At 54.6% G+C, this 25765-nt stretch overlaps 2 protein-coding genes across 2 annotated transcripts; one reads left to right on the plus strand and one right to left on the minus strand.

Moving 5' to 3' along the window:
* Positions 1 to 332: 332 nt before the first annotated feature.
* FTSJ3 (FtsJ RNA 2'-O-methyltransferase 3) lies at positions 333 to 14302 on the minus strand. Its single transcript, XM_059727064.1, has 22 exons — positions 14214 to 14302; positions 12797 to 12953; positions 12350 to 12455; positions 11293 to 11339; positions 10931 to 11010; positions 10488 to 10587; positions 9763 to 9957; positions 9534 to 9649; positions 8258 to 8362; positions 7905 to 8005; positions 7724 to 7804; positions 7470 to 7613; positions 6689 to 6824; positions 6176 to 6378; positions 5552 to 5657; positions 4972 to 5065; positions 4390 to 4552; positions 3403 to 3479; positions 3161 to 3267; positions 2589 to 2768; positions 2411 to 2505; positions 333 to 1362 (listed from the first exon to the last, which is right to left on the minus strand). Exons 2-22 carry the CDS (start codon positions 12861 to 12863, stop codon positions 1173 to 1175), a joined length of 2493 nt encoding a protein of 830 aa, XP_059583047.1. The 5' UTR covers positions 12864 to 12953; positions 14214 to 14302; the 3' UTR covers positions 333 to 1172.
* A 257-nt stretch (positions 14303 to 14559) lies between these two features.
* PSMC5 (proteasome 26S subunit, ATPase 5) lies at positions 14560 to 25369 on the plus strand. Its single transcript, NM_001293067.1, has 12 exons — positions 14560 to 14760; positions 16381 to 16452; positions 18194 to 18263; positions 18743 to 18840; positions 19765 to 19821; positions 20058 to 20288; positions 21538 to 21664; positions 22377 to 22567; positions 22894 to 22992; positions 23309 to 23419; positions 23795 to 23881; positions 25226 to 25369. The coding sequence occupies exons 1-12, from the start codon at positions 14722 to 14724 to the stop codon at positions 25277 to 25279; spliced, it is 1236 nt and encodes a 411-aa protein (NP_001279996.1). The 5' UTR covers positions 14560 to 14721; the 3' UTR covers positions 25280 to 25369.
* The last annotated feature ends 396 nt before the right edge of the window (positions 25370 to 25765 follow it).

Raw genomic sequence — 25765 nt, forward strand, 5'->3', positions numbered from 1 at the left:
TGAGGTCACAACTTGTGCAGCTGCAGAGCAAAGACCTTTCTCCTGTTGGTCCTGGAAGACAGGCAGTAACTGCTTTCTTTCCAGAGCGGGGCCAGGGCCAGAGGCCCAGGGCTAGCAAGAAGAATGCCTGCAAAATTTATATATTCCTGGCCCTGAATGCACACAAGTCACACGGAGCAGCCCATCAGATCCCACCATGCTGGCTGGCCGCTGTCTGCTATGCAGAGGCATGACAGCAGCCCCAACCAATTGCAGGTGGGTCAGTCACGAGGATGAGAGAGAAAGAACCGCTCCAGGACATGAAGCAGGCAGAAAGTCCAGCAGCAACAGGATGGAGATGCATGAGCCCAGGGACCAGGATTTAATCCTAGAACAAGTCAGGAGAGCAGCTCTCGCCCGAGACTGGACAATGGAGACAAAACAGCCGTGTGACACAGAAGGGAGGGGTCACCTGGCCCAAAGAAATCCCCTGTCCACTGTTAATTCTTGCTCCCTCCTCCACTAATGAGGTCACAGCAATGAGATCTGCCCCCTTCTACCACCCAGCTGTAACCAAGACAAAAAGCACCTCCAGGTGCAAGTCCCAGCTCCAAGTGGCTTCTCCTACTGCCTGGGGTTCAGCTGGCCCAGGGGAGAGATCAGTCTGACCTAAACTGAGACACTACCCAGCAAGGCAGGGAGCTGCAGGGAGGACGGTGTGCTTGGGATAGGGAGACACGGGGCAGCAGGCTCAACCGGCCTCCGCAATAAGAGGGTGGGGAAGGGGGGTGGGCCTCAGGCCAGGGCCTGCCCGGGATTTACAGCTCTGGTGTCAACATGGAAGTAAGACCACGTGGCCAGGGCTAGTCAATCACCTGCAGCAAGTGTAAGAAAGGCCTTGGGGAATATCACAGCTAAAGCCGCTTGCCCCAGGGTGACATGGTTTAGACAGGAAGCTACCTCCTATGTTAAGGCACTGATTAAACAGAGCACACCTCACAGCTGACCATGTCCTCCTTGTGGTCACAAGCACCTGGACTGCAATGGAGACAGACCCAGACATTGTCCAGCGTCATGTAGTCAGGGCCAGGCCTGGCATGTGGGTGGTCCTGCATCACCAGCCCAGCGGTGTCTAGTGCTGATAGGAGCCAGCCTCGCCCAGTGCTCCCAGGCTAAGTCTCGAATTTGCCACATTAGTTGTGGTGCCTTTTCTTCTGCTCCTTGCGTTTCTGAGCCCTCGTGTCCTTCTTCATGCGAGTGTCCACGACCTTGAAGTGACCTTTCACTCCTGCAGGGCGACTCACACGCCGGCCAACTCCTTTCTTGGCCACCACATATGTGACCTTGCGTTTCTCCTTCCCGAGCCCAGCCTTCTTATAGATGCTGCCGGAGGAGAGAAAGGGGTCAGAATAGAGTCTCATCCTCTTGCCAACCTGCCCTTCTCCCAGCCCAGAGCTATTCTCCTGCCAACATAGAAAGACAAAGTGTGGAACCAGATCCATGGCAGGTGAGGGCTTGCTTATGGATACTGGAAGCAGTTCCAAGACTTGGACTCCATGCTCTAAGTGGTGCATGACTGGAACTGCATCTAAGGGAATAGAGTTGCTCTACCTCCAGCACCAGGCTCTAGTCCTCAGGACAAAGTTCAGTCTCTCCCTCTCCCTCCAGCCTCTGTTCTTTGCTCCTTTGTTTCTCCCCCTCCCCTGTTTCTAGCTCTCCTCCTACTGCACCTGGACCCACAACCAGGCCTTGACACAGACCCATCCATTTCAATCCCCAGCCTTTCTGCCTGCCCCCTGCTGCTGCTACCTGGGCAGCCTTGGGCTATCTAAGTTCTACCAGCATGAGAAATAAGCCCAAGAAGGAGGTGGAGTGCAACAAGCCACGGCTGAAAATTTTGAGGATTGGGGTGCCCCAATACTCCTGCCAGCACTTCTGCTCAGAGTTATACTGTCAAATTTAGGGTCAGGAAGAAACCTTCCTTCTAAACCAGACTGGCACATGCTACAGAATTGCTCTATAGTATGGATCATGGTCCTCTTCCTAAGATTCTCTAAGCAAATACTAACCAATTATTCATCCACTGGCAGTGCCAAGGCCTCCTCTCCTTTTACCTATGACAATTTGGGGGAGATGGGGGGGATGTTCCTAGTGTCATGTCTTGTAACTGTTTGTCACTGTTTACATTTTAGGGAATCCTTCAGTGGGGTTGCCTGTGAACTGGACTCAGTGGCCCAAGTCCTAAGTGCCCAAGTCTCCCATCACGGTTCTGCTGGGTTATACAGGTGAACAACCGCATTGAAACCCCAAACTCCAGCTCTATGACCATGCCATGCCCAGGCACATGGGCTCAGCCCTCCGGTATCACCTGACGGCCCCGCCCCTGTAACCGTTACAGTGAGCAAGATCACCCCCACATGCTGTGACTCACCGACGCAACTGGGCCATCTTCTCACGCTCTGAGATATCCACCGTGCTCACAACAGCCTCTGCCTTCTTCTTCATCTGCTCCATCTTCTTCAGCATCTGGAGGAGATGGGGAGAGATCAGCAGGGCAGGCAGAAGATAGAGGGAGAGCACTTCTTGCCTGAAGCCGCTGGTTCCCTTACCCGCCGCTTCTTCCGGGCCTTGGCCTCTGCCACCTTCTTGATGGGACGAGTGTTAATCTGGCGCCAGCGCTGCCGGTACTCCTCCACTGTCTGCCGATCCAGGGGCAGCTGCTTCCGGCGGTGCTGGAGCTCCTCCTCCACAAACCAATCCGGCAGCTCCCCCTCCGCTTCATTAAAGGTGTACCTGGGGCAAGTGAAGCCATGTGCCTTCACCCTGGGACTGGGAAGGACTCCTCGTCCATGAGGGGACTGCCCTCTCCCTACCCCCTCCACGTGCACCACAGGACAGAGACCAAGCTAACAATACTCCAAAGGAAGGGTTCCTCTCACAGAATGACCCAGGTTACCAAAGAACAGAAGACACAAGTCCCCTCCTCCCCCTGAAGTTGCCCTATGAACACAGCTTGCCCATATACAGCCAGGAGAGATTGGGGCCCAAAAAAACAAACTCCCACTCCCCCAGCAGACCCTCTTTCCTTGAGGGTGAGTGACCACAAACTGATGGTCTCCATCAGTGGCAGAGCTCCTGCCCCCCTCCCTTCTCTGTCTGAGTGACATCACTGCTGCCCCAGGTACCTGTTGAAGGAATCATCAATCAGATCCCGCCTGGCCTTCTTGGATGTGACAATGACAGATCCCAGAGTGAGCCCCTCTGCATCCAGGACCTGTGCTCTCTTCACTGAAGAGGGACATGGGCAAGTTAGGGCTAAACTGCCATCCCTTCCCCCAACCCCACCTATGCTCCCAGATATCCAGAGCCTTGAGTGCCATGGGCCACACCAAAGCCCACAGCCCCTCCCCTGCCACCCCTCACCTGGGTCCTCAATAGGCACCACCTCGATGCCACCTGGGGCAGAGTGCACTTGTTTCCTTCCCACCTGTGGTGGCAGGCTATAGAGGGGAAAAGAGAGGGGAGCTATTACTTACATGCAGGAACCAACATGGCAAGGTAACACAGCTCAGGCTTAACACAGGGGGTCTGGGGTGAAGGGACAGCACACGTAGCTGCCCACATGCACATACATGCTTGCCATGGTTGGGCGTAACCACAGTTTGCCTCTCCCCCACGGCAGGTCAGCCCTCCTCCCCTAAGACAGAAACTGGCCTGGCTCTTCACCCTTCCAAAAGTTCTTCACTGTTAGAACAGGAAGGCAGTGGAACAGACTGCCGTGGGACGCTGTGGACTCTCCATTGGTGGAGGTGTTCAAGAAAAGGCTAGAAAAGCATTGGTCAGGGATGATCTAGGTGTAGCTTTACGTACATTTTCTACAATGGGTATTTCCCCATGGTTCTGGGCTTACTTGGTTGTTGCAGGGGACTGGGAGGGAATTTTACCTTCCCTCCCCCGTCCTGCTCCATGTGTCAGAGTTTTTTTAAGTCCTCCTCAGAAGCACTGGGTGTTGGCTGCAGCCAAGGCTAGCAATTTTGACTGGGCTATGCCAATGTTCCTGTTAGGACTTAAATCTGGAGGCTCCTGGCTAAACAATCTTGCCCCTCTGCTCAGTCAGACCAATCACCAATACTTGGGGTCAGAAAGGAATTTTACCCCATGATCAGCAGTCTGGTACAAACTGTGCGGGGCTTTTTACCTTCCTCTGTAGTGCAGGGTACAGCCCTTTACCTAGGGTCTCTTCAGTGCATATTAGCAACTTTTACAGCAGCAGAACATTGGCCGCTTTGAACACCCACAGGTAAAGCAAGGGGATGTTTTGCATTGACTGTTTGGATAGGGATGATCCTGCCTCAGGGAGGGAGCTGGACTAGACTTCCAGCCCTATTTCTCTGTGATTCTACTATTCACCTTTCCTCATTGCTGCTGCTGTCATCGTCATCCTCAGAGCTGCTCTCCCCACCGTCCTGGGCTTCACCAGGGTTAGACCCTGTGTCAGGCCCAGGCCTGGTCTTCGCTGCATCTCCTTCCTGAGGCAGCTTCTTCTTTCCCTTCCTCTTTTCAGTCTTTTTGTCTAAGTGACAAGGAGCAGGGGGAACCAAAAACAAACACTGGCTGAGAAGCAACTAGGAACTAGAAAAGGCCCAGCTAGGGACCTGTTCTACACTGGGGCCCAAAGATGGGTGTTGTTGCCTGAAAACTACACTCCTGCTTTATCCTAGTCTAGACAGGCTGAGGGCAGGCTGACAGCTACACAGCCCAGCACCCAGTAGAGCTCTGTACCCTGATGCTGGGAAAAGCATGTACCAGTGGCACAACTGACTCCCACATGAACACTTGTTCTTTACCTACTAGGGCAGGGTTGGGAGCACAGTTGCCTGCCCAGCCCCACACCCAGATGAGGAGGGATGTCTCAACTTCTCCCTGGACACCCAGGGCCCTCTTCCTGGGAACTGTGGGTCCCATACACAAAGACCCAGCCCCCCTACGCACCTGGTAAGGGCTCCCTCTTCCTCTTGACCAGTGTCTGCGACTGCTTGATCTCCAGATCCTCGTCCTCATCCTCATCAATGCCAGCAAAGGCATCCTGCAAACAGGAAGAGGTTGGTGGCAGGGCAGAGTTGAGGGTGCCAGGTGGGTGTGGTAAGATACACAGAGGGAAGGAGCCTGCAGTTGGGCAGAGAGGGGGGCACAGACCACGCTGCTCAGGCTATTTTCATCAGCCCCCCCAACTTACAGGTCCCTGCAGCAGTAGTGTAGGAGCAGTAAGTGGGAGGACTCCCAGGTACCCACAGCACTGAATGCAGGGCAGGTAGGTCTGCCCAGGGTGGGCTGCTCTGGGGGGACTGGAAGAGACTCCCACATTCCCCACATACCATGGCCCCCTCCTCTGTGCTGCCTTGAAGCATAACATAGCCCTGATTCCAGCCAGCAAGGGTCCCTCTGGCCTGGATGTGTGCAGCAGGGCTAGGGACACACTTGAAGCTCTGGCTTTCGCTAAGGAAAGTGAGGGAGGCCTGGGACCCCCACCTCTTCCCAAGCCTCACCCACCTGAGCCAGCATAGGGACCTACCTTCCCAAACCACAGACTGGTCTGCCTCTCCTCCAGCACAGACTTCGCTTCAAGGGGCACCAGCAGAGGGTTCTTCTCTTCCTCCTCCCTCTCATCAAACGTCACCCTGTAATACAGACAGTCCAATGAGGTCACCACAGCAGGCCCAGGAGAGGCAGCGCTGAGCTGGGCACTCCCCAGTCCAGCACCCAGTACCAGGAGCTCCAGGACCTCACAGGAAAGAGTGAGAACAGGCATCCTCAGGGTCTGGCTTCTACAGTTCAGGCATAAGCTGGCCAGCCCTCATGCTGAGGCCTCTCGGAAAAATGGGACAAGCCCCTCCCTCCAGCAGGTGATCCTACCAGGCCCCTTAAGAGCACCTGTGGTGCTGGCAGCCTATGGACTGGCAGGATAACTGCACCTTCAACGTTTCCAGTACATCACAGCACAGGCACTGTGATCTGTTACCTTTATGGCAAATCAAGTGCAACCTGCCCCTGAACACACTCATGAAGCCCCGTTTAGGGAGCCAACCCCAGCACCCAGCCTAGGTGCCCTTGACTGCTGCTGCTGGGATCCCCACATTGGTCTCCACCAATGGGCCATGCAGGCAAGTCCTCCCCTCTCCCTCGCCATAGCCCTTGCCTCTTTGGCTTCCGCCTGGCCTTCTCCAGCCACTTCTGCTGCTCCTCGACCTCTGCCAGGTCATCTGAGTCCAGGTCGCTGGCCAGAGACATGGCATCAGCCTCATCCTGCTCTGAGACACACACGTCGTCCTCCTCCCCGCACTGAGTCTCCAGGAAGACATCCGCTGATGCCATGTCCCCTTTTACTACCTCATTCAGCAGCTGAAAAAACAAGGAATGAGCCGGTTGCCCCAGAGCTCCCCCACACCTGCCTCAGCCACTGTCCACCTCAATTCCAGCCATGCCCCTGCCAGCCCCACCAACATCTTCAAGTCTCCTCCATCATTCCAGGCCCCCGCTTCCCACAGCAAACCACAACCCAAACATCTTTTCCCTCACCTCCCCACCCCAGGCCTTCAGCTCTGAAGATGCCCCTTGGATGGACCCCACCCAGGACAGACGTTCCCAGTCATGCTGTGGAGAAAGCCAACCAGACCCAGCTCTCCTGGCTCTACACTGCCAGGGTCCCCACCTTTGTCTTCCCAATGGTTTTGAGTGAGAACATGCCAGTCTCGCCCTCATCTGCAATGGAGACGCCAGGAAGGTCCATCTTCAGCTCGACGCGCTCACGCCGTTTCCGCTGCTCCTTCAGGATCTTCTTTTTCTTCCTGGATAAGCAATCAGAGAGACGGTGGGGGCATGAGGTTACATCCATGACTCGCCCTGGAACTCCAGGCTTCTCCACAAACTGTAGCAGGGTTGTGACCACCACCCGCCCAAGCTGCTCCTGAAGAGACACCCCAACCTGTCCCTCCCTCAGGCAAATCATCCCTGCAAGTCCTGCCCCAGGGTTCACCCAGTCTGCATAGCATTCAGCGCTCACCAAGAAGCCTGTATGGGAGCAAAAATGGACCGTCAACATCCACCCTATGGGTTTGTGCCACCCAGGAACCCCAAAGGCACCTCAGAAAGTTACCTTTGACCACCCATGTGGCTAGAGTTCTTAGCCACAGCACTGGGGCTCTGCAGGGTTCCCTGTCTGGAACCCCTGCCCTGGCCTAACTGATAACAGGCATCTCACCTACCTACAACACTGGGAATCCCCCGCCCCTGAAAACCCAGATCCATCCCATCTTCCATGCTCCCACGCCACAGAGGCCCCACCCCAGGTACAAAAAGTAACAGGGCAAAAAGCTGTCGTCTCTGCCCTGGGACCACAGAGAGAGCCTCATGTCAAGTGAAGACTACTGGCTAGGCCTCAGCTGTCACAGCCCCATGGCTGCCCTAACACCACCAGAATGGATAGCACTCACCTCTTCAGTTCGGCCAACTCCTCTGCCTTCATCTTGGCCAATTGCAGCTCCAGCTCCTCTTCCTCATGCATGTCATCAGCTGCCGCTTTTGCTGGCTTCTTGGCTTCCTCCTCCTCACCCTCATCTTCCTCACCAGAGCTCAAACTGCCAGAAGACAGAAGTCACTCAGCCTGCCCCTGCGCTGCACTCTGGGGTCAGTCCTCCTTCCTGGGCCCTTCCCCACTGCAGCTCAATTGCCCTGCCTCTCCTCCTACCTGATGTCCAGCTCCTTGGCTTGCTCCTTCAGCTTCTTGGCCAGAAATCGCCGAAGCTTTGTTCTCCAGTTCAGCAGGGCCCTGGGCAGAAGGAGACAAAGTGAGGTCTGCCTGCCCTACACAAGAGTAGAATCCACCATGTGCAGCCCACAGGTTGCCTTGGTGCCTCCGCCTCACATACCTGAGCTCCTTGCGCCCTAGCACACGGATGTCAAGGCAGCACTGGCGTAGCTCCTCAGTGGTGGCACAATGCCGCTCCAGCTCGCCATCCCCCAGTGTGATCTGCACGGGAGACCAAAGAAAGTGACAGCTGCTGCCTCCTGACAAGTCTCCTCCCTTCAACCCTGAGGTCAGGGCTAGGGGCCCATCAGTGAGTCATGACTACTGTGAACCATGTCACCAGGGGCCAGCAAAGGGGTGGCAAATCCAGCTGACTCCTCCTCACACCTCATTTGCTTCCTGGACAAGATGGCAAGCCCACCCTGCTCTGCTTCCACAGGGTCCAGCCCTACCCAACCTGGCCAGGGTACATACCTCATTGGCCTTGGAGAGAAAATCCACAGGGTTGGGGGCCTTGAGAAAATCCATCAGTGTGAAGCGGTGGTAGAGCGTTGTGTCACCCTCAGCATAGCCCTCTGCCTGCAAGAGAAAGGAAGAGAGGATGTGGAGAGGCAGTATCATGGGTTCCCAGATTTTCAGGCCAGAGAAGCATTACACCAAGTTCCCGTGCGCTGTAGAGAGGACAAGCTACTCTCTAGGACGACTTGGCCCTAGACATTGCTTAATGAGCCATCTATTTGTGTATCCACAGGCCTTATTATCAACAATTTTTTTCTGTTTGTTTTTTATTTCCCTCCAAACTACTGACCAAGATGATCAATGCCAGGGACCTAGTGCTGATGCCTGTGCAAGCCATGCAGCAAGGATGCCCTGGCAGCAGCAGCTTCTTAGCATTCAGCAGGTGCTTTATTGATCCTGCAGGGTGCTGGGATTTCCAGATGTCAAGCAGTCATAAGTCAGCCACTGGGCAAAAGATCTGTGCACATCACATCTAGAATCTGGAATGGGCTTCCAAGTGAGGTGGTGCTCTCCCCTACCCTGGAGGTCTGTAAGAGCAGACTGGACATACACTTGGCTGCAGCACTCTTTCCTGCCCAGGGCGAGGGGGGTGAGGGGGTCAGACTCAATGATCTACCAAGGTCCCTTCCAACACTGAAAATATATAGGTGCCTTTAATCAGCCAAACTTGTAACCTCAAAGGATGAGGTCAAGTTGGTTTGAACACATCCATTTTTCAAACCTTCTCGACTGCCATTGTTACATGCCTCTTCTCCTCCTGTTAAATAAACCCTGCCTCAGCTTTCCCTTGCCTTGCCACAGGCTGGTGCCAGGTCAACCAGCTTGTAACTACCCACATGGTTCTGCCCCTCCTTTTTGAAAGCAACACAGCCTTGACACTCCCTCAACATCACTCCAGCAAGCCAAGAAGCAGTAGAAACAACACAAGAGGGGAGGGTTATTAGAACCTGCCAATCTGAAAGTATTAATCTCTGGCAAATTATATTTAATATTCTGGAAAAGCCTTCACCCTCCACATGCAATACAAGCACAGCACCCCACTTTCCTGCGAACCTAGAGTTTTTCAATCTCTTATCTGTTACAGACTAATTTTACTAGGATATGAATTGTTCCAAGACCCACAGCCACGCCCCAGGAAACGATCCCCTCCTCAGCCCTGGGGGTTGCTTGTCCTGCCCTAGAGGGACCCCATACTCTCCATTCCGCCCCAGCCAGGGATACTCTCTCATACCTTTGGCTTCTTCTTGGTCACCAGCTCACTCACAGACTTGGCCTGAACCTCAACTTCCTTGAAGGCATATTTTGGATCAAAAAATTTGCTGTCAATTTTATCTGGGGCCAGGTACCCTTGGAGACAGTGAAGGATCAGAGATGTCAGCACATACCTCCTGCCCACTTCCACCAAGCACCCTTGCCCCTCACACCTGCCCCCAGTCCCCTTCCCCCTCCCCCCTGCTCACCTTGGCAGACGACAAACATCTCAGCTGACTCATTGCGGGAGGCCTGTGGTTTGGTGGCCTGCACTTTGTGGAAGAACTGCTGGAAGATCCAGAGAAGGGGCTGGTAGTCACAGGAGCGGAAGACCTTGGTGATGAACCAGCCACCTTTGCAGAGGAATTCACAGGCGAGCTTCAGGGCCATGAGCGTCAGATTGGCTGAAGTGAGGAAGACAGAGAAGGCAAGAGTAAGCTCTTCACCTAGTGCCCAAAGCCTCGACTCTCCAGGCTCCCCAAACTCAGAGACGGGGCAGCCCTGTGGAAGGGGCTCCGACTAGATTCTGGTGCCAGTGGCAACCAGTGCTGTGGTAACCCAGGGACGCATCAGGGCAGGGAGCCCAGCCTGGACCAGGATTCCACTTGGGGCTTAAAGGAAGGGGAGCTGGCACACCTGGGTCACATAGCTTTGTCATAGTGGGAGGCCTGTAACATGCCCATGGGAACAAAGACCTCCTACCAGTTCACTGTCTCAGTTCACATGGCCCACAATACTGTGTGGCACTGGGTGGGTTGCCCAATCCCTCTGACCCAAGCCACTGGGCAGGGCTAGAACCACTGACCACAGCTCAAGGGTGCATGTTTAGAGTGGACTAAATCCCTGGCCCCTGTGGAGATAAGGGCTGCTACTGAGCTCAAGGGGCAGAGAAGAGCCCTGTCCAGGACAGGGGAGCCTGGGGGGAGGGACATACCTTGAGAGTAAGCATCGTGCACCCAGCTCACCCCCACGTTGGGAGCCCCATCATTCAGTACCACATCTACCTTCCATGTCTTCAGCTCCTTGCGCAAGGCCTAAGGAGTTGAGAGAGCATGATGAACCCGGCTTGTCACAACTCCCACTTGGAGCATCCTGGGGTCCCAAGCCCCAGCACACCATGTCTCCCTGCTCCCTATGCAGCACCTGGAGGCCAACAGTCCAACCTCTCTGCACATCCTAATCCCAGGCGCTGATAAATCCCTACTCCCCAGCTAGAGAAGTCCAGGTTGTGTCTGGGGATCCCTGCCCCAGATAGGCCCCTGGAGTGTGTATGTGTGGGATGTCCTTCCCCCACCCATATGCAGTGCCAAGCTGGGGGAGCCATGCTAAACCATCAGACCACTGGGTTACAGCTGGCCCAGCAGACAGAACTGTTACCTGACGGCATTTCTCCGTAGTGATGTCCTCCTGCAGCGTCACCACATTGGGGATGGGCTTGATGGGAACCAGATCCACCCCTAGTAACAAGAGAGTGCCAAGGAGATCAGCACCTGCTGGAACCCAGTCCTGTTCCCAGAGGGGCATCCCAGTCCACCACAGCTCTCCCTTCCATATACCTCTGACGGTACAGCAACAACCAGCTCCAGCCAATACCCACCCCTTCAATCATTAGGAACAGCAGTATTCCTTTCCTAGCAGCCCCCACAGACACCCCTTGTCTCCTCAGCTTACTCCCCACAAACATCTTGCCCCTGCTTCCCCCCCCCAAGCCAGTACACAGGCTCCCCCACATCACTCACCGATAATGAGGCTGGAAACTGGCATAAATTTGGAGGCCACTTGCAGCCTGTGGAGAGCAGAAAGGGTCAGAAAGCCTCACTTGGTACCATAACCTGCTGCATGAAGGCTCTTCTCACCCTCCATCTCAAAGAAGATGAGCTGCATGTAATTAACTTCAGCACCCAGCACACACCCTGTGACCCCCACCCAGGAGGGCCTGTCTGAGCACACACCTCTCAGAAAAGGAAATGGAGCTACATTCCCAGTGGCTAAGAAGGGCATAAGGCCCAGAGGGGCTCCCAAGTGTCACCCTTCACTGGCTGGCATAGGACAAACTGAATGTCCATGACAGAGAACAGATCCCAGCAGGGAACCGCTGTTCACTGCAAGGTGATGCCACTCCAAACCATACTACTTTGGCTGAAGACAAGTTGTTCCAGAGGGGCTGCACATGTGCAGAGCCACAGGGAGACAAGGCCTCCACCTTTGGGAACACTGTGCGAACAGGCATTACTGCAGAGTGCACAGGGGCCACCTGGACCAGTGCCTCCCAGTACAGGCTAGGATTCCAAAAAGCCCACAGCTTGCCAGCGACTAACTGCTCTTGGAGCTGACCTCTCCAAGCAGCTTGCTGAGGCACCCTGGGCATGACATCTCCAGCTCCCTTGTAGTCTGAGCCAGAGGCAGTACTGAGCTAAGACTTGCCAGGGAAGTCCCCTAACTGTAGGCTACAACCCATGTCCATCGGTACTTTGAACCTGCCAGCAGGCTGCAAACGCACAAAGCTGTTTGCAAGTCAGGGGAATGGACAAGGCTTGTTCCTGCCTAGAGAACAATGAGCCACTCAATTTCTGCTCATGACTTGGTTGCCCAGATTCTCAGGCAGTCAGGGCTGCAAATCAACCTGAGCACAGATAGTTTGGACCAAGAACCATGTGGGCCAGGCTCTGGGTTTTTCCAGGACCCTGATCAGCCTGGGGCTTGGATGTGAGCAAGCTGGCTGTAGTTCCCACCAGCTAGCCAGGACACTCCTGTATCTCACAATCCAGTGGCAAACAGGGGGGCCCTCTCACTCACCATCCCCCAGGGGCTGCACACAAGTCCACCAGTGCCCGGGCTTTCTGCAGGAACTGGAACTTCCGGTTGAGCTGAATCAGCTTGAAAGAGGATCGGGAGCGAAACCCTAAAGGAAGAAAGGGTGGGGGGGGGAAAAAAAAAAAAAAAATCAGAGCCCTCCCAAGAGCCTGGGATATCCCAATCAGACACTCTGCAGCAACAAGGGGTAGGAGAGGTCAATCAGTGCCCATTGCTTACTCTGAAGCAGCCACCGCACTGCAGGCACAAGGAGTACAAAAAGATGGCCAACATGGAAGTAACAGTGACTTGGGCAGGCAGGCAGGGGGCCATGGCCTGACCTGGCCTGCCACCAAGGAAACGCAGAGGTCCTGGTGGGCAGTCATGCCAAGGGAGATCCACCAGCACAACTCCACAGACAGACAGGGCCAGCTTCCTATCCCCACTCACCAGTTTCCTTTGCCAGATGGTAGAACTTGTCCCGTCGGCTCTTCCCAACTTTGCCTTTCTTGCCCATGTTGGTGGGTGAATGAGTTTGTGCCGGGGCTCACCTCAGGGATACAGGGTGATCCCTGTGACCAGTGCCAGGAAGCAATGGAAATGTCTTCTGCAGAGAAAGGAAAGGCAGCAGCTGAAGACAGGTAAAATAGCCCCATATTGACTTTGAGTGCCCCAAAGACCTCAGAAGCAGGACAATCACTGCAACACCTCATCTGTGCTGGGGGGAAGGGAGCACAGGCCTGAACTACATATTAGAGAGGGAATAATCACATCACTCTACCCACAGCCCCACATCCTGCCCCTGAAGCTAAACTTACCCCCAACCACACCATGAGAAACCTTCAGGTGCACTGAATCTTATAGCAGGACTACAGAATACCATCATACCACTCATTAACAGGATACACACAGGTCTCTTTCACGTTTTACCACCAACTCCAAGGGAAACCCCATGCAGAGTCTGCCAGTCCCCTATGGCACTAGCAGCTGAAGACAGCTGGCACCACATCATCCCAGCTGCTAAAGTAAAAAAAACCTCCAACCCCACTTGGTGCTTCTTTCATTTGCCATCTGCTGCCTGTATTGCAGTCATTAGACAGAAGGAACCTCTCATTAAACTAAAGGCCCCCTCAAAAATTGCCATCTCTCAGTGTTCACTTTTTTTTTTTTTTTTTTTACTACAGAGAAATACTGGAACAATTATTCTGTTGCAAAGAACTGGGAACATCTTCAATGGAAAAGAATGGTTTTAACTCATGGGTTCCTGCTTAAAATGCCTGGGTTTACCCTGCAAATCACATTTATGCATCTAATAGTGCTAACCTTGCCACCCAGGGCAACCATGAAAGGACCTCAAGGCCACAGCCCCTATCCAAACACCCCAGACAGTCAGAACTAGATGCCGACTGGCCAGAACAGAAAGGAAAGCAAGCCGAGCTCAGAGCAGCAGAGCAAACCTCAGGACAGAGCCAACCGGGCCTGCTGGAGCCGGAGGATGTGGGCATGGCATCTCTAGCACTAAACCTTTCCCTTATGAACGCCTCTCCTTACCCCTATACTTATAATCTGCCCCAGCCCCCAGCTGCTCCCCGGCCACGCCCTGCCCCTCAACTCTTCCCCCACACCCCAAGGAGAGACATGGCAGGGGAGCTGCCAGACAACCTCAAAGGCGGGGAGGCGGCTTCACTCCCCGCTTCCTCCCGGATTCTCCTCTTGCATCAGGACCACCGACCCCAGCTAGGTCAGTCCACCCAACCGCACCATACCCCAGGCGGGCAGGCCTCAAGGCAGCGGGGCTGGGGCAGTCCAGACCCTGCAGGAGACTGGGAAGTTCAGAGCCCGACTGACCAGTCCCAATCGCACTCACCAGCACCCAGACAGCAGCCCCAGCTCCCACGTGCGCGCCCTGCGCTTCCGCCGGCAGGCCGGCGATCAGATGCACTTCCGCTTCCGGTACAAACTTCTCCCTCCGTCAGCTTGAGAGTGGCGCCCAGCCGCTGCCCGGCTTCGACCTCGCGCGGGGAAGTCGGAGTGGGAGCACACCCTGTGTGCAGAAAGCGGGCTGAGGTTCTCAGTGGGAGACTGCCTTTCCGTCTAGGCCTTACAGCAGACCCTACCAAGGTGGCGGCTGACAAGGAACGGCGGGCACAGGACGAGCGATCAACAACAAAGCTGTCCCACCGCGCATGTGCGCCCGGAGAACGCATCACTCAGTGTTTTCTTTCAGGCGCCCGCCCACTCGCGGACAGGAAGTGGCGTAAGCGGATGTTTCGCCCTTTGCGCGTGCGCACCGCGGCAAGGGAAGTGAGGACCGTGGCCATTTCTGGTGTGGGCAACCGCTCGGGCCTTCATTGCCGCTCCAGTGAGCTGCTTCAATGCCGGCCGAGAAGATGGCGGTGGACGGGCCTGAGCAGGTGAGGCCGCGCAGGGCCGAGCCGCACCGCAACACGGCGGGGGCTGCCGCGTCCTGCCCCCGAGGCCGGGGAGGAGCGGGCGGCTGCGGGGCCGGGCCGGGCGGTGCTGAGTCAGGGCGGTCGGTGCGAGGGGCAGCACCGCGCGGCCCCCGCCCCGTGCCAGGCCCGCGGGGCTCCCGGGAAGACGTCCCGCTTTTAGCGCTCGGGCCCCGACAGCCGGCACGTTTGTAGCGCGCTCGGGCCCGACAAGCGTGTTACACTCGCGGAGCGCTCGGCGCGGCCCCGGCCTGCAGACGGGACAGTCACGGCGCACGCGCGGGCCTGACAGACGTGACATTCGTGGCACAATTCAGGCCCCCCCCCACCCCCCGTAGGACCCGGCCCTGCCTTCCCTTCCCGGTCAGTGGGGCCGAGCAGCCACACGTCCTCCCAGGGCAGCAGTGCTCAACCCCGTCACCTCCCCACCCAGATGCACATGCCCCATCCAGTGTGCGGGGCCAGCTTGCCCGCGGGTCTGTGAATTTGGCGGCTGGGGAGCTGCATTTAACACTGCCAGCGCCACCACCACGCAGTGGGGAGCCCAGCGGGCCGCGTGGCGTGACTCTGTGGGCCAGGGGTTGCACAGCCCTGATGTATGGCAGTGATTGTCAGCCGGGTGCTGCGCCACCCTGGGGGGCCTTGGGCTCCGGTCGGGGTGCAACGAGGCACTGTTAGGTGTGTGAAGAGAATTGACAAGATAAACCCAAAGATTTCCCATAGGAAACCGTGTCCTCCCATTTGCGCTCTTTCTGAGCTCTTTCCCAGTAGAAAAATTGCTCAGTTGTTTGCCTGTTACCAAAAATGGGTGAAAAGCAAGCTGGTGTTTTCCCAGGGGTGCCTGGAGTCTAACAAGGTTGAGAACCACTGATCTAGGGTGCACTGTGGCATATGACACCTTCAAGCCTGCTTTGTTCAGCACTATATTTTAACCGTGGGACATGTCCCTGCGAGGGCGTGTAGCCCCTTTGTGGCAGCAAACTCCATCCCCTTGGCACTGAGACTGTCAATTGCCCCCGCCAGGAAATGGGGCCCTGGCAGCCTGCTCCAGCTGTCACTCTGTGGAGCCCTGAAGCTCCCTTTCCCCAAGCCCCTAATGCTCCCTTCGTCCTGCTTTTCCCATTTTCCTCATCTTCCACCTTCCTCCAAACCCCTTCCCAGTTCGATGCCAGGCCTGGGGGCTACTTTTCCTGCCTTGCTTTCCCCCTGTGCTGCTGTGCCAGGGACAAAACAGTCCCCTGGGGGAGGTAGAGAGCACCCTGGCATTAGCGGGCTCTGCTCTCTCCCCTGTCCCATGGACATGCTGGCAGGGCCATTGGGTCCTCACTTGGACATAGGTGGGGTGTCCTGTTTGAAAGGGGGCACCTGGGCATACATGGAGCAGAGGAACAGTTGGGGGAGGGTTTCGGAGACTGTATCTGTCCCATGGGTGTGTTACTGTGTGGTGGGACCTGCCACCTCCAGGCACAGCTCTTTTTGGAACAAACCTCTCCACTTCCTGCTGTGAGTCTGGCCTTTTTCTGTCAGGCTGTTTGAGGTGCTTTCCTGGGCTGACATGCATGTTCTGTCATGTTTTCCTGGCAGATGGAGATGGATGAAGGCAAAGGAGGGACAGGCCTCCGCCAGTACTACCTGTCGAAGATCGAGGAGCTGCAGGTGAGCTGCAGGGGTCATGTTTTCACTAGTTCGTGTTTTCTGCAGCAGGGACCCTGCTGTCCCTCTGCTCTTTTTGTATAGCACTTCCAACTAGCCCAGCTCCTGCCCCTTTCCCCCCCTGCCAATGGGGCTGGAGGCTCAGGACCACTCCTATCCTATCCTGGCAGCAGGCAGCCTCAGCACCTCAGCAGGCAGCACCAGGAGCGCCTCCCTGGGGGAGGAGTTTCCACTTGGCAATAACCCTTTGAAGTGAGCTGACCTGCTGTCCAGGAAGGTAGTCTAGTTCAGTGCAAAGCAGTGCTACCTCAGGCTGGTGGGGAGGGTAGTGAGTGGCCAAATCCAAGGGCCTTAGCCAAGTGCCCATGAATTGTTTGGCAGAGGTGTCCCTGCCCCAGTGATGTGACCTACCAAAACCTCCAAAGCCAGTGGCTTGCACATGAAGGGCTGTGGCCTGCAAGTTAGGGCGAGTCCTTCCCAGCTGTTGTGCCAGGCTGGTTTCCAGGACAAGGCTCTGGCAAGAGCTGGGCAGAGAGTGCAAGAGCCGTTGTGCTGGACCTGAGGAGCCTCCCCTTGAGAAGGACCTAGGGTGGGTAAAAATCAATGTTTCCATTGTTCTTCTAGATCCTGGTGCACACCCCTTATATACTTACAGGTTGCTGCCAAGTTCCCCCTGAGCCTTCTTTCTCCAGGCTGTAGAGTCCCATGTCCCTCCGCCTCTCTTTGTAAGGCTTGCTGTCTTGGCCTTTGATCATGAGAGAACATCCTTGTTAACAGCAGTATATAGAAATGAGAGGAAACAGACCTGATTACCTACCCATGTCCCTATTGTTTCTCTGCAAGTTTGTGTATACAGAACCAAGCCCTTACCTCTCCCTAAAAGTGCAAATTTTCAAGTAGTAAAATGAATAGACGATTGTTGGGGGTGGAGTAGATCTGGGCAAGGAGGAGGAGTCTAGAAATGAATGCAAGGAGAAAGGGGCAATAGAAACAAAAGAGAAACATTTTGAGCAGAATATTCCAGAAGTCTTGAGGAGTAAGTTTCGGAGTATAGCTTCTCCACTGATTTGAGATCTATTGAGGTAATGGTATGGTAGCAGGGAAGACCTATCGTGACAGCAAGCTTGTCAGGCTGTAAAAGAGAAGGAATCAAAGATGAGAAGAAATCTCGAAGAAAGTGAAGAAAGCCCCAAGCTAATAACATGGCTGCAGCCCTCATTTGATGTCTTCCTAATACAGCGTGGCAAAAATATCCCCCAAATATCCATGATCTAGTGAATTGGAGATTAGTTCACCTCCCAATGACTTCACAGGCATTTGCTTCAATTAGCTTTGAAATCATAATTCAGTTTTCTGAAAAAATGTCAAAATAATTCACTGCTTTAACATTTATAGTGTGTACCTTCTAAAAATGAAACCTACATCTGTCTCTGAGTTGTAATATGTATTAAGCCTACATCAAACAAGAAGGCACTTTTTGTAGAAAATAATTAAAACAAGGCTTCCTGCTCAGTGATTTAAATCAATTTGATTTAAATCAAATCCACCCTGAGAAGGACCCCTTTAACTTGCTCTTCCTGTGGGGGAGCTATTTGTGTCCAGACTGGTCACACACAGGCTCCTGCTGGCAGCTTCAATGGAGGTATCGGTATCATCTGAGCTGCTGCGCTCTAGTGGAGGCACCTGAGCAGGGCTGACTCTTTTGGGCTGGTAAAGGCTTATACCTTGTCCTTCCTCTCCAAAGCTGATTGTGAATGAGAAGAGCCAGAATCTCCGCCGTCTGCAAGCGCAAAGGAATGAGCTGAATGCCAAAGGTATGGGTTTCTTTGACTTTCCCTTTCCAGATACTGGGGAACTGCCTCCCACCAGGCTCTCTGCATTGTCTCCCACTTGATAATATTGAAAGTGAAATCCCTGGTGAACTGAGACCCAACACAGAGTTTTGTTGCATTGTGGGATATGACTAAGCCAGGCAGCAGTGCTCTGTAGGTATGGACCCTCCTCAGCCGGCTTGGCCTGTTGGCATCCAGGCTTTGCGGCCTCTTTATTTCCACTGCAGCACAGATGCTCCCCTCCACCCCATAGACTGTCTCATCCAGCCACAAAGGAATGTGTTAGCTGAGGTTCTATGCTAGCCCACACTGGCAGCAGAGCAAGGCTGCAGCTGGGTAGGCAGTAGCAGTGGCTGGATAACCCCTGCCCTGGAAGGCTGTCCTCTGTATGGTCCCAGTTAAGGACCATTGAAGCCCTGCCAGCCCTTCATGCAGTATTAAAATATCTTATTCCATTACAGTGCGCCTGCTGCGGGAGGAGCTGCAGCTGCTGCAGGAACAGGGCTCCTACGTCGGCGAGGTGGTGAGAGCCATGGACAAGAAGAAAGTGCTTGTGAAGGTACAAAACTGGGATGCTGCTTTCTGGGGCTGATTGGTGTCTACTGCTGGCCTTGGGCCCCAGTGTAATTACATGGAGGCCTGGGTTCCTGGGCAGGGGACTGCACTCTTGACCTACACACTGCTGTAGAGTGGGCCCAGCAGGGCACCATGGTCCTATAGCACAGCTGTTGGCCTTCCCTGGGCGCATCTTGGGAAGCTGGTGGGCTTGCTCTGGGGAAACATGTGACTGCTGGGGTTTACCTCTGGAAAGAGTCTGCAGGGGAAGGTGAGGCAGACTGGGGATGCTGGTGCACTTCAAATCCAATACTAATGTAGTGGCTAGAGCAGCAAATCTGTCCTTCCGTCTCATGGCAGGAAGAGGGTGACAGAACTATCTGAGTGCTGACTCCCAGGGGGAGGGAAGCTCCTCAAAGTAGCCTGTGGAGGCATAGCTTGGAAGAACAGGATGAAATTAAGGGGTTGGCTCAGATTTCTGAGAACTTCCTACCAGAGGGTTCTCCTGAACTGAGAAATCATCTTCTGGGAACAGGGCTGGAGGCCTGAGGGCTGGGAGGTCACTGTGAGATGGGAAAGGTGTTAAAAATGTGAATCCAGGAGCAGGGCTCCTCGGAGCTTCACGAGGCCTTGCTGCAGTCATCCCTCTGGCATCAGACTGCAAAGTCCCCAAGGAAAGATCAGACCAGGACATCCTGGGAGCTGTCTGAGTTATGATCTACCTCTGCCCCTAGAACTGCCTTGCAGGTTGTGGTTGTGTGGGAACAGCCCATGGGCGAGCAGTGAAGGCCTGTAACTGGACTAATCTTGCCCTGAACTTGCTAAAAATCTTTGCCTTTTGGGTCCCACCCTAGGGCCTTGCCCTTTGTGGGAGGAAGCTGTGCCCAGAGGCCTCAACTGCACTCAGCCAGTGACTCATCTGTTTCAGGTCCATCCGGAAGGGAAATTTGTGGTAGACGTTGATAAAAACATAGACATCAATGATGTGAGTATTGGGACCCGTATGATACATGATGGGAGTCCTGCAGGTCTGGGGTGGTGTGGCGCAACAGCAGCCACTCTCCTTGCACTGCAGTCCCTAACCTGCCAGCATGCCGCACAGGAGGCTGCGCCCTTCTTGTGCACTTAATGCAGCTCTGTTTGCTGCAGCCCCATCCAGCAGCTTGCTGGGGGGGGGTGGGTTCTGCTTTTAGGCCTAAGCTCCTGTCCTCTTCTCCAAAGGTGACCCCCAACTGCCGTGTGGCGCTGCGGAATGACAGCTACACACTCCACAAGATTCTGCCCAACAAGGTGGACCCCCTTGTGTCCCTCATGATGGTCGAGAAGGTCCCTGATTCCACCTACGAGATGATCGGAGGCTTGGACAAGCAGATCAAGGAAATCAAGGAAGTGATTGAGCTGCCTGTCAAGCATCCAGAGCTTTTTGAAGCCCTGGGAATTGCCCAGCCCAAGGCAAGTGCTGTTCATGCAGGAATCGTGGGCAGGCTCTGGGTCCCCTGTATTCCCTGGGTGCCAGCGTGTGTGCAGTGCCAGCTGTGCAGGAAGCAGGGAGTTCTGCTCACTGGGGGCTGCCTTCCAGAACTGAGCAGTGATGATGTGGCCCTGCCTGTCCTCACAGCCACCCATGTGTGGCTAACCAGGCTTCTGGGCTAGACTGGGAACAGGCAAGGGAACAGTAGGAGCACTGCAGCCTCCTAGTCCTCTCCACTGTGCACAGTAGACTGCCTGCCAGTCCATGATTCCTTCTGTTCCATAGCAGGAGGTTTATTCCAATTGCTTGCTTGAGAGCTGCTGATCCAGGGGTGAGATTGATGGGGTTGTCAGCACCTGCAGCTTGGGGCAGCAAGGCTCCCCCCACTACACACGCTTCCACTCACGTGACATAAGCTGGGCTCTCTAGCCCTGCCCTGCCCTAGGAGGCAGGGAGCAGGATATGAGGCCTTGGGAACACATATCAAAAAGGAGGTGGGTTTCATGCACGAGGTACTGAGTGCCCCCGAGTGTCTGCACAAACGCTGGCATGTGCATTATGGGGCACCAGGGCCTCTGCCTGCTACAGTGGTACCAGCGGAAGTGATGGCCCAGAAGCCCTAGGCTCCCCACAGTGAGACAGCTCACTACCTCTGCCCTGGGAGCCTGGGATGGGCTTATGCTGGCTGCTGCAGCAAGGGTAGTGCCAAGAGGGACAGCAGTGTGTGCTCCTGCCTCACCTCTTACGTGGCCAGTAACTCTTCAGTGGAGCGTGGGGCTGCCCAGCGGTCCTCCTGCTACTGTCTGCCCTGAGGGGTCAGATCAGTGTGGCTGAGTGAGCTTTGCTGGAGGCACAAAAGCTGTTGGAGGGGCGGGGATGAGCTGTTGCCATGCAGAGCCCTGCCTCTGGGCTGTGAGCAGTACCCCTGTCTGCAGGCACAAGAATCACTGACAGCTTTTCAGGGGTCCCTCTCACCCGGCAGCGCAAGGAGAGGTCCACTGGGAACAGCTCTGGTTGCTTCACTTTGCTCCCTTATCTATATGCAGCGTGCATGGCGCACTGCAGGTGAAGCACCCTGCCCTGCCTGAACCTGGGTGCTTTTAAGTTAGTTGTCCACTGGGTGGCACCAAGTGCTGTCATCTGTGCCTACACCAGAGGCCATGCCACTAGACTTGCTGCTCCCGCCTGGAGGGAGAGCACCCTCTGACCACCTGACAATCGCTATTGCAGGGCGTGTTGCTGTATGGCCCTCCTGGCACTGGGAAGACCTTGCTTGCCCGGGCTGTGGCTCACCACACTGACTGCACCTTCATCCGTGTCTCAGGGTCTGAGCTGGTACAGAAGTTCATTGGCGAGGGTAGGTGTGAAGGAGGGCAGGGTGACTGCAGTGGAGAGGAGGTTGTGGTAGGGACAGAGGCAAAGTCAACACCTAAGAGCATTTCCATGCTAGGCCCTGGCAAGTACATGAGCTCTGGCACTGCATGGCCTCCTTGGGGCTTGTGTTCCCATTCCACAGAGCCAAGTGAGCCCAAGTATGCATGGTTGTGGCTCAGCTGAATGCCTCCCTCAGGCAGCTATGTGAGCTGCATCACAAGGGCCTGTGCCTAGCTAATGGATGGACAGATAGTATCCTTGTCCCTCATAGTGCAGTGAGCACTCCCTAGATTGGGCTTACTGGCTGGCTTCACTGTAAAGGGTGCTGCTGGTGCTGGCCAGGAGCTCTCTGGGTTCATAGCTCCATCCCTTAGAGCAGGGGTTCTCAATCCCTGGGCCATGGGTCAGCTGTTGGACCAGAAGTGGCTGTGGACCAGCAAACCACACCTCCTTCCGCAAGGCCTGCAGCAGCGCAGAATTTGGCCCAGCCCCCTTCCCCCCACCCTTCCAGGGGTGGGGGTATTCTTACCTGTCTTCCAGACGGAAGTTCTGGCCACAGTTGGCTGTGACTGCTGGGCCGTGGTTTGCTGGGCTGCAGCATAAAAACTTTGGGAACCCCTGCCTTTAGAGTATCTGCTACCTAGCCATGTCCTGTCCTGCTGCAGAGTGTTGAGGGGCCTCTCTCTTGCCCCCAGGTGCACGCATGGTGCGGGAGCTCTTTGTGATGGCCAGAGAGCACGCTCCTTCCATCATCTTCATGGATGAGATCGACTCCATCGGCTCTTCTCGCCTGGAAGGTGGCTCTGGGGGTGACAGCGAGGTACAGCGCACCATGCTGGAGCTCCTCAACCAGCTTGATGGCTTCGAAGCCACCAAGAACATCAAAGTGAGTGACAGGGCAACACTGGTGGGGGAGGGAAGCTCTCAGCATCTCTGCCACTGTGTGATATTGGACAAGTTGCTTCCCCTGGCTGCACTTCAGCTCCCCAGCTTGTGCCAGGGGCAAGTAAAGGCTTCCATTTCCCTTTCCAGTTCCCATTAGTTTGCCCAGGATGAATAGGAAACAGGATGCATCCTGACTGGGTGTGAACTGAGGGTGGTGATGACTAAGTGTCACCAGAGGCCTAATGTAGCTGGTTCGCAGAATGAGGCTCCCAGGTAGAGGTCAAGTTAGGACCCTGGCAGCATCAGTAACCATTTCTTCCCTTGTAGGTCATTATGGCCACTAACCGGATAGACATCCTAGACTCTGCACTGCTGCGCCCCGGCCGCATTGACAGGAAGATTGAGTTCCCTCCTCCAAATGAAGAGGTAAGGTGGAGCTGGCCCTGGGAGGCAGACGCAATGCGACTGGTTGCAGGCTCATTCCCTTTGTTCCTAGGACCAGGCCTATTGATTTTCCTCCATCTGGGGCCTGGGGCCCTGTCAGCCTGCAGCTGGGGCTTTCCTTTAGGGGCTGTGGACAAGGCCTGTGGTCAGCTTCTGTAGTGTCAACCCTGAAGGGTGTCTGGGGAAGCTCTCAAGCTAGAGTCCAGCTGAGTGACTGGGCTGGCCTGATTGCTATGCACCCTGGAGCAGTCCTTGCCCCTGCTGACCCTCACCCATGACCGGGCCCTCTTCCCCACAGGCTCGCCTAGACATTCTGAAGATCCACTCTCGGAAAATGAACCTAACACGGGGTATAAATCTCCGTAAAATTGCAGAGCTGATGCCAGGAGCCTCTGGTGCTGAGGTGAAGGTGAGTGCAGCAGAGCCAAAGCTGTCTGGAGTGGGGAGAGGGCTCCTGACAAAGGCATTGGTTGGGATGGGTGCATCGAGTGGAGCAGCAGTTTCTCCTGAATGCACAGGGTCTCCCTGAGCTCCTTGCAGTGGGAATGTTACCAGCCTGACTCCTGCAGTAGGTTTGGTTTGAACCTTGCTGTCAGGTTGAGTTAGCCTCTCAAGTCAGGAAGTGCCTGCAGCTGGGGGATGTCCATCAGATGCATGGGATATGTTACCTGCTGACAATCCAGCTGAGAGCCATTCTGATCAGGACAACTAGCTGCAGTGTAGGTGAAGGCAGCTGCAGGGAGCAGTAGAGAACAGGGAGTGATTCTCTCTTGTCCTTTTGCAGGGTGTGTGCACAGAAGCTGGCATGTATGCACTGAGGGAGAGGAGGGTGCATGTTACACAGGAAGACTTTGAAATGGCTGTAGCCAAGGTAAGCCCCTCCTATTGTTCCTGCTTGTGTGACTTTGCTAGGCCAGAGAGTCTGACTGCTTTGAAAGAACAAAACATACAAGTCTGTGATGCAGAAAGAACTCTTAGCCCCATAGCCAGTTGGCACCTCACGGGCACTGGAAGGAGTGGGTAGCTTACTGCTGACCCATTTTATTAAAACAGTCCAGTGCTGGACAGATGCATGTGTGTGTGCACACAACTACCCCTTCCCCCCTCCCCCCATCTCTGAAAGGTGGTGGCAGTTTATAGGTGGATGACAGAATTGATTGGGTTCCAGTAAAGCTGCCAGAGATCAAGACTCTTCTCCTTGCAGGGAGAGGAGAGGAGCAAGGGGGAACACACACTTAAAGGAGGCTGATAAACATGCCCCACTGCATGGAGGCAGTAGTGTTAATGCATCTGCAGGCTGGGCCAGAATAGGGACACCCACCATGAAATGACCACAGCAAGCCTTAGAGCAGTGCCTTCACATTAGAGGTCCACTGATACATTGATCCAATATCAGACTGGCATTGATACAAAGAAAAATTTCTGTATCGTAAATCAGCCCAATGCAGCAGATTTGGTTTTTTGGTTGTTTTTGTTTGTTTGTTTTTTTAATTTGTCCAATAAATGCCCACGCATGTGCCCTGACTGGTCAGCCTTAGCCAGCCCCATTCCCTCCCTCACTGCAGGGGCCTTGATCTGCCCCCCCCCCCCCCAACTTAAGCAGCTAGATGCTGCTTGCCAAACTGAAGAGCTGTGTATCAGAAATCGGATTAGTATTAGCCGATATGCCTCCTATTTATCAGCTATTGCTATCAGCCCCAAAAATCTCTATCGGTGCACCCCTACTTCACACTATGCCATTACGCCACAGGCTGTCAACTAGGTAGTCATACCTAGAGCTCTCTAGCCTTTCTGCTTCAGGCCACAAGCAGACTTTCAGCAGTAGCGTTTGGGAACAGGACATGAAAGTGCCCAAATAGTCTAATAGGGCTCCAGGTTCAGTTGGATAATGCCACTCCATCTCCCAAGTAGGGATTGAGTCCACAGAGCTGCAACTTCTCTGTGAAAGGTGAGAACAGGTGAAGCCTTGTGGGATAACCTGGTTCCTTGCTCTAAAGTCCATCTGCTTCCCTGGCTTTGAATGCTTGGAGGACTGTGATGTAGGTAGTGTAGCCCAGTCCATGAGAGCTAGATCATGCCTGAGGCTACTGCAGCAAAGAATGCACAAGCTCCAGGGAAAGAGGCCTGTCTTCTCAGGTGGCTAAAGGGAGCGTGACCTCCCTTAGCAAGCTTGGAGACAACCAGTGAGATCTAACTTTTGCCTTCTTTCTCCTAGGTGATGCAGAAGGACAGTGAAAAGAACATGTCTATCAAAAAGCTGTGGAAGTGAAGAGGACTGAGCCCTGTTGGCCCAAAGCTGTTGTTGCTGCTTTCCTGGTTTGTTTCTTGCTCAATTTCATTAATAAACCTCTGTGGTGTCCAAGTTGTACCTTGCAGACTGTAGAAGGTAACTAGCTAGCAAGGATTAGGATTACAGTAGGGCACTGATCCTGTCAGCAGGAGGGAACCGACACAAAGTTGGTTTCTGTCAGCAAGAAAGCTCCCTTGTAGCCTTGAGTTATGCCCATGTGAATGAGTTCTTGGTAGCTCTGGAACACACCAGTGTAGTCCATTTGATAGCTGACATCTGTGGTTGAGGAAAGAAGTGGCTGCTCACAGGCTTTTCCCCTTGGTACTGATGGCACCTCAGTTTTGTTTTGTTTTGTTTTGATTTTTCTAATGGTTTCCACATGTGCCTAGGGAACACGCAATGGTGCTAACATGTTGAAGCCTGCCACACAAACAGGCCCTGGGCAGGGTTGGCTGCAGGCCCCAA

Source organism: Alligator mississippiensis, chromosome 4 (genome assembly GCF_030867095.1).
Source record: "Alligator mississippiensis isolate rAllMis1 chromosome 4, rAllMis1, whole genome shotgun sequence".
Lineage (NCBI taxonomy): Eukaryota > Metazoa > Chordata > Crocodylia > Alligatoridae > Alligator > Alligator mississippiensis.

Coding starts and splice junctions, on each gene's coding strand:
- PSMC5 (NM_001293067.1), top strand. CDS start 14,722: ATGCCGGCCGAGAAGATGGCGGTGGACGGGCCTGAGCAG. Junction 20,289..21,537: donor TGGGAATTGCCCAGCCCAAG/GCAAGTGCTGTT, acceptor TCGCTATTGCAG/GGCGTGTTGCTGTATGGCCC. Junction 23,882..25,225: donor TTGAAATGGCTGTAGCCAAG/GTAAGCCCCTCC, acceptor TCTTTCTCCTAG/GTGATGCAGAAGGACAGTGA.
- FTSJ3 (XM_059727064.1), bottom strand. CDS start 12,863: ATGGGCAAGAAAGGCAAAGTTGGGAAGAGCCGACGGGACAAGTTCTAC. Junction 9,958..10,487: donor GCACGATGCTTACTCTCAAG/GTATGTCCCTCC, acceptor TCCTCACTTCAG/CCAATCTGACGCTCATGGCC. Junction 7,614..7,723: donor GCCAAGGAGCTGGACATCAG/GTAGGAGGAGAG, acceptor GTCTTCTGGCAG/TTTGAGCTCTGGTGAGGAAG.